Genomic DNA, 5,916 nt, shown 5'->3' with positions numbered 1-5,916 from the left:
ATACTTAACCAGCAATGAGTCGGTGCAGTGATAAGAATATCTTTTCTTATTTGTTTTTAAGATGTTTAATTGTAAGAATTTACTTGAAACTTTGCTCATCCTTCTTCTGGTAGAATTGGATCAATGCCCTTTCCGTGTCATTAGTGGACCTAAAAATTCCTTCCACGGATAAAAGTAATGAGCCTCGGATATATGCTCAGAACATTAGAATGGAGTATGTCCTAACTATTATAGTGGGATGACTTGAACCTAATACCCTTTTGTCAAAGCACGTGTGCCTTGGACTAACCAGAGATGCTACATTCAGTGCTCGGAAAATGGACATTTTTATATACCTGATGATGATGATCCATTAGCCTTTGGATTTTGCCAAAACAAAAATTCTCTGGCGAAAAAGCAGAGTGTCTACTTTAAATAAAAATTAAAAAAAAATTATCAAATGGCGTACATTTTCTTATATTCACTATTCAGAATCTCGGATTCCGACATGACTGACAAGGACAAAGACCTTGACCTGCTTCCCATGGAAGACTTACGAATGCTCCTCAAATTGGAAGCCTCAATTCTGTGTCTTATCACCCAATAACACATGGTCCCCAGAGTCGTAGCCATTATAGTTGTTCCTATGATGGTCACTCCTATGGCCAACCACTTCTGTTTCTCCCCAACGACCACAAAAGAAAGCGCTAAAAACGCCACCGAAACCAGCACGCAAGCCAGCCACATGAGCTTGTTGATCACCGCCATCATCTGCTTCTTCGCCTTGCTTTCGATCACCACGACCGACGTCTGCACGACGACGACGGCGAGAGATATGAACAGCGCAATGGCGTCGAATACGAAGAAGATCAGGAAGGGAACTTTGGAAGCGATCCTGGCCTCTCCGAGGGAGAATCCCGGAGGAATCTGCTTCGGGTCGTCTACGTACTGCCCCGGGACGGTGAATATGGCGGCGAAGGCGACGGTGGCGATGAGGACAGCGACGACCGTCGTCGAGTTTATCGCGTTGTTGAGTCCCTCGGCGTGCATTTTGTTGAGGCGCTTGGCGATGCCTTGGACCCGCCTTCTCGTCTGGCGCGTGTGCTCCAGCTGGTAGTGGACTTCGTGCTTAATGTCGCTCACCGTTTGTTTCAGCTCGCGGGCTGTGCTCGTCGTCGCCTGCGGCTTCATAGTTTTGGCGCTCTGCACGCCGTGCTCCTGAAGAATGGCTGAGATGTTGCCGTTCCCGGTCTTTTCCGCGGTGTCTATGGCGGTTTCGCCGGACCTGTTGACGGCCATTTTATCGGTTTCGCTTTGGCTGAGTAGCAGTCTCACTATCTGCGCAAGTTGGATCAAGTGACTTTGTTAATGCCCAGTCTATAGTAATACCTAAAAATGAACTTATAGAAAATATGAATAGTTAATGGTTCGGTTCAGTGTGTTGAACTTTTGAAAATCTGAAAATAAGAAAATCTGGCAAATGGATTCCTCAATGACACAGTTTTAATTTTTTTTTCTCTTACTGGTTTTCAACAAGGTTTAATCTTGATACAAAGTTTATTATTTTTTGGCTTTTTTATGCCATTTTCCCACTTATGAACGGTGGCTTTACAGTTTTAGTAATATAAACATAGATAGTCGCCGAACAAAATCATGTCTGCGCCATGCATTACCTCACCTACAGTGTTAAATTGTTTCTGAAAGATCACTTATTTTAATTTATACCCAAATTGATTGAGAAGTGTGACGTAACATAATATAAAGCAAGCAGTTCCTTGAAAATTAACCATATAGTCATATATGTCAAAACTTTTGATATATCAATCAGCAGTTCAACTTGAAAGCCAGAGTTCAATTGGATTGTCCATACTATTAAATACTAATTAGCAAGACGAAAATGATTAAAATAAAAAAACCATGCATGTAACAGGCAAAGTCCATTTCATTTCAGATATTAACATATTTGACCTTACTGAAAATGCCACCAGACGCTGATAAGACTGCCGATTGAAAAGTCTTGGTCAATGAATGAAAGCCTTGAAAAAAGAGGCTGTTCTAAGGATTTCACTAGGAACACTTAAATCAAATAATGGTACAAGATTCTTCCTCATCTCAGGTCAAAATATTAAACAAAAATTAGCTCTTATTATATCCTAGTTTTTTTATTTTATTTTTTAATTTCAAGTCAGATTACATTGGCTGAAGTGACAAGATATATATGACTAAGGACTAACTGCGTTTAGATACTAACTTCAAACAAATTCAATTGTAGTTGATTTATTTCTTTTTTTTTTCTTAACTCTCCCACTTTTTTATTCCATCTCTCATCGCCCATGGCTCTCAAAGTTTGACTCTACTAAATTAAATGAACGAGAGCAGAGTATCTACTATCTACGCAGCCTACATCATAGAGTTGACTTCTCAATTTAGAGTGAAAGATGCGTATATCTACTAACAAAATCATTTTTCTGTTCAATGATCACTTAGAAACAATCCAAGATAATTAGGAAATAATTCAATCATGTTTCGTGTTTAATCTGATCAACAATAAGGTAAAAGTAAATGAACATAAAGCTCTTATCATAGAAGGTCGAGGAAAAAGGTCAATTTACCTGAGCTCTACCTTTTCTGGTAGCTATATGCAAAGCGGTATTGCCTTTAGTGTCAACCATGTTTATGGTTGAAGGATCAGCCTTGATCAGCTCCTCCACAACCTCAAGATTCTGCCCCTTCACGGCCATGTGAAGCGCGGTCTGCCCTTTCTTATCGGTGCGTGTGGCGAGGCTAGGCTCCTTCTGGAGAAGCGCTTTCACGACCTTCAAATGCCCGTTTCTCGCCGCGGAATGCAGTGCGGTTTTCCCATTACTCCGAGCGATGGTGGCAAGGCTACTTCCTGCTTCCAACAAGAGACTCACTGTCTCACTATGCCCTTGCGTTGCAGCCGTGTGAAGGGCCGTGGTGTTCGATACATCGACGGTCATGGTTAGCCCCGGATGGGCCTCCACAAGGACTTTAAGCACATCTGAAACAGAACAGAACTCAAAAAAATAAATAATAATAATAATAATGATAAGTTCTAACTCTTAAAACATAAAAACAGATGAAAATACTTTGTCGAATTGGTTGAACAGAAAATAGACATGGAAATTTGACAGAGAATACAAAGACCCACCTAAATCTCCTTGTTTGGCAGCAATGTGGAAAGCGTCAAATCCATTCCTGGCTTTGATTCCGGCGTCGGCAAGATCATAGTACTGTATCATCTCCTTGACTAAATCAACATTTCCATATTCCGCCGCGACATACAGGGCGGTCTCGCCGGACTGATTTTGCTTCGACAAGTGCTCCTTCAACTCAGCCTCTCCGGCGCCGGTGAGGATTTCTCTCACGACGGCGACGTTTCCTGCTCTCGCCGCGGAATGTAGCGCAGAATCGTCGCGTTTTCCGGTGAGTTGCTTGGTTATCTTCTTCCTCGGTGGGCTTGGCTGCCCTGCCTGCGGCTGCGCAGCTGTTTCCTCCATTGGCTCAACAAGTACAACCCTTTTCTTCTAGAAATAATTTGACGATCACTAGCTCAAGAATTTTCTCTCTTCTTTCCGGTGAAAATCCAGATCAAATTTTGCATTTTTGTTCCGCAACGATCATCATTTCTTCAAAGAAATTTAAAAAAAAAAAAATCATCCCTTGAATTGTGATGAAACTCAAAGGATGAAACAAAAGTTTGCGCTTTGAATTCTTGTTTATCTCCCATGTACTATTCCGATATCTCCTGCATCAAAACTAGTGCCATGTTAATAAGAACGATCTGGATTTAAATCTTTGTTACAAATTGCATTTCCTGGTAATCCAGCTTCAAAATAAAGTACCCCACAAGCAAAAATATTGGGGTTTTTCCACCATATCACGATTCACTTTTTCGTATACTACAATTGAGATGGTTTTGGAGAAAAAGAGTGGAAAAAAGAAAAAGAAAATGATTATATTTACCTGGGCTTGAAAGAAGGAGCTTCTGAAGTCTCCTCCACTCACCACCAAAGAATCCATACATATGATTCAGAAGTAGCTTCTGGAGAATCGAGGGATCAAAAAAAAAAAAACACCCTGAATGATGAAACCGAATTCAAGGAATATATATGGAGAAAAAAGAAACACAAACCTTTGATAAGGCTTTTAATTTGGAAGAAGAAAGGAATAATTATGGTCTACGAGTATAAAAAGATACATCGAACGCGCATGTATTTTAAACTTTTGGGGAATCTAATCACATCTGACATCCCAGAGCTAACATACGAACAATCTAAACCAATAAACCAATAAAGGAAGGCCTTCTGTGAAAGGTGGTGATGATGACAACATTAACTTGGGTGGAGAGAGAAAAAAAAATGAAATAAACAAAGTGGGAAAAAAAACCAAAAAACAAAAGGTTGAGAATCAAAATGAGCAAAAATGAAGCAAGAGAGTGGCCTAACCAAAGGTGACGGCCAATGAAATAACAGAAATAACAGAACCACGCGCATTACAGCTTTTTATTTATTTATTTATTTATTTTGTTTTATTCTTATTATTAGTGGGCAATTTTCACAAAGAGGAAACACACCAATAATAAGTTTTAATCTCAATTTAATTGAGATCGATTATATATATTTCACTTTTTCATATAGTTCTGTTCGAAATTAAACTTTCTTGAACGCCTAAATTTAGAATGCCTCTCTTAACGATTTCGGTCCACATAATTCTTGATCTACCCCTCTCTCTCATAGTATTTAGTATAAGAATGTCCTCCCAAATACGAACTGGTGCTTCTAACGGTCTACGTTAGACATGTCCGTAACACCTCAAGCGGCATTCGCACACATTATCTTCTATTGGTGCTACACCTACTTTACTACGAATAACTTCATTCATTATGCGATCCATTCTCGTATGGCCACTCATCCAGCTTAACATACACATTTCTGCCACACTAGTCTTAGATATATGTTGTCTCTTAATGGTCCAACATTCACTACCATATAACATAGCTGGGCGGATTACAGTCCTATAGAACTTTCCTTTCAACTTCATAGGCATCTTGCCATTATATAAAACTCTCGTAACATTCTTTCACTTAACCCACCATGCCTTAATCCTATGTTGAATATCCTCTTTTATATCTCCTCCGTACTTCACTATAGACCTAACGTACCTAAACTTCCTAGAAGTCCCAATATCCACATCATCTAAAGAAATTGCATCGCTCTGATTACTTGAGTTACTAAACCTACAATGCATGTATTCCATTTTCGTTCTACTTAACTTAAATCCCTTCATCTCGAGAGTCTGTCTTCACAGTTCTAACTTACGGTTAACTCCTTTCCTATGTTCATCAACTAAAACTATATCGTCCGCAAAAAGCATACACCAAGGAACTCTATCTTGGATTTCTCTTGTCAACTCATCCATCACGATGGTGAAAAGATAAGGACTAAGAGCAGATCCTTGATGAAGGCCAATCTGAATGGGGAACTCTGCCGTGTAGCCTCCAGCAATTCTCACACTCGTGATCACCCCATCATACATGTCCTTAATTACCTTAATATACCTCACATGCACTCCTCTCTTTTCTAGCACCCACCATAAAACTTCCCTCGGCACCCTATCATATACCTTTTCTAAATCTATAAAAACCATATGTAGGTCTATTTTGGCTTCTCTATACCTTTCCATCAGCATCCTAAGAAGAAAAATGGCTTTCGTGGTTGATCTGCCTGGCATGAAGCCAAATTGATTACCTGAGATGGTAGTTGTGGCCCTTAATTTCCTTTCGATAACTCTCTCCAAAAGTTTCTTAGTGTGGCTTATTAACTTTATGCCCCTATAATTATTACAATTCAGCACATCTCATTTATTCTTGAAGATGGGGACAAGAATACTTTTCCTCCATGCATCAGGCATATG

General features: G+C 39.7%; 1 protein-coding gene across 2 annotated transcripts; it reads right to left on the bottom strand.

The window, feature by feature from the left end:
* Window positions 1-307: 307 nt before the first annotated feature.
* Window positions 308-4,375, bottom strand: LOC21394146 (ankyrin repeat-containing protein At5g02620). Of its 2 annotated transcripts, none has more exons than XM_024176398.1 (4): window positions 3,967-4,375; window positions 3,152-3,759; window positions 2,592-3,001; window positions 308-1,317 (listed from the first exon to the last, which is right to left on the bottom strand). In XM_024176398.1, the coding sequence occupies exons 2-4, from the start codon at window positions 3,498-3,500 to the stop codon at window positions 436-438; spliced, it is 1,641 nt and encodes a 546-aa protein (XP_024032166.1). In that variant the 5' UTR covers window positions 3,501-3,759; window positions 3,967-4,375; the 3' UTR covers window positions 308-435. The 2 variants fall into 2 exon arrangements, with proteins under 2 accessions (XP_024032166.1, XP_010112932.1); XM_010114630.2 differs by having other exon boundaries at window positions 3,152-3,748.
* Between the last annotated feature and the right edge of the window lie 1,541 nt (window positions 4,376-5,916).

The sequence above is a fragment of the Morus notabilis genome, unplaced genomic scaffold, assembly GCF_000414095.1.
Source record: "Morus notabilis unplaced genomic scaffold, ASM41409v2 Scaffold80, whole genome shotgun sequence".
Classification (NCBI taxonomy): Eukaryota; Viridiplantae; Streptophyta; class Magnoliopsida; order Rosales; family Moraceae; genus Morus; species Morus notabilis.
Note: the sequence above shows the minus strand (reverse complement) of the source record. Positions and strands in the feature narration are given on the sequence as shown.

What these genes read in the sequence shown, in the direction of transcription:
- LOC21394146 (XM_024176398.1), bottom strand. Translation starts at nt 3,500, where the DNA reads ATGGAGGAAACAGCTGCGCAGCCGCAGGCAGGGCAGCCAAGCCCACCG. An exon ending in TGCCAAACAAGGAGATTTAG is followed by an intron (nt 3,002 to 3,151) that starts GTGGGTCTTTGT and finishes GTTCTGTTTCAG; the next exon opens with ATGTGCTTAAAGTCCTTGTG. An exon ending in CCAGAAAAGGTAGAGCTCAG is followed by an intron (nt 1,318 to 2,591) that starts GTAAATTGACCT and finishes CAACTTGCGCAG; the next exon opens with ATAGTGAGACTGCTACTCAG.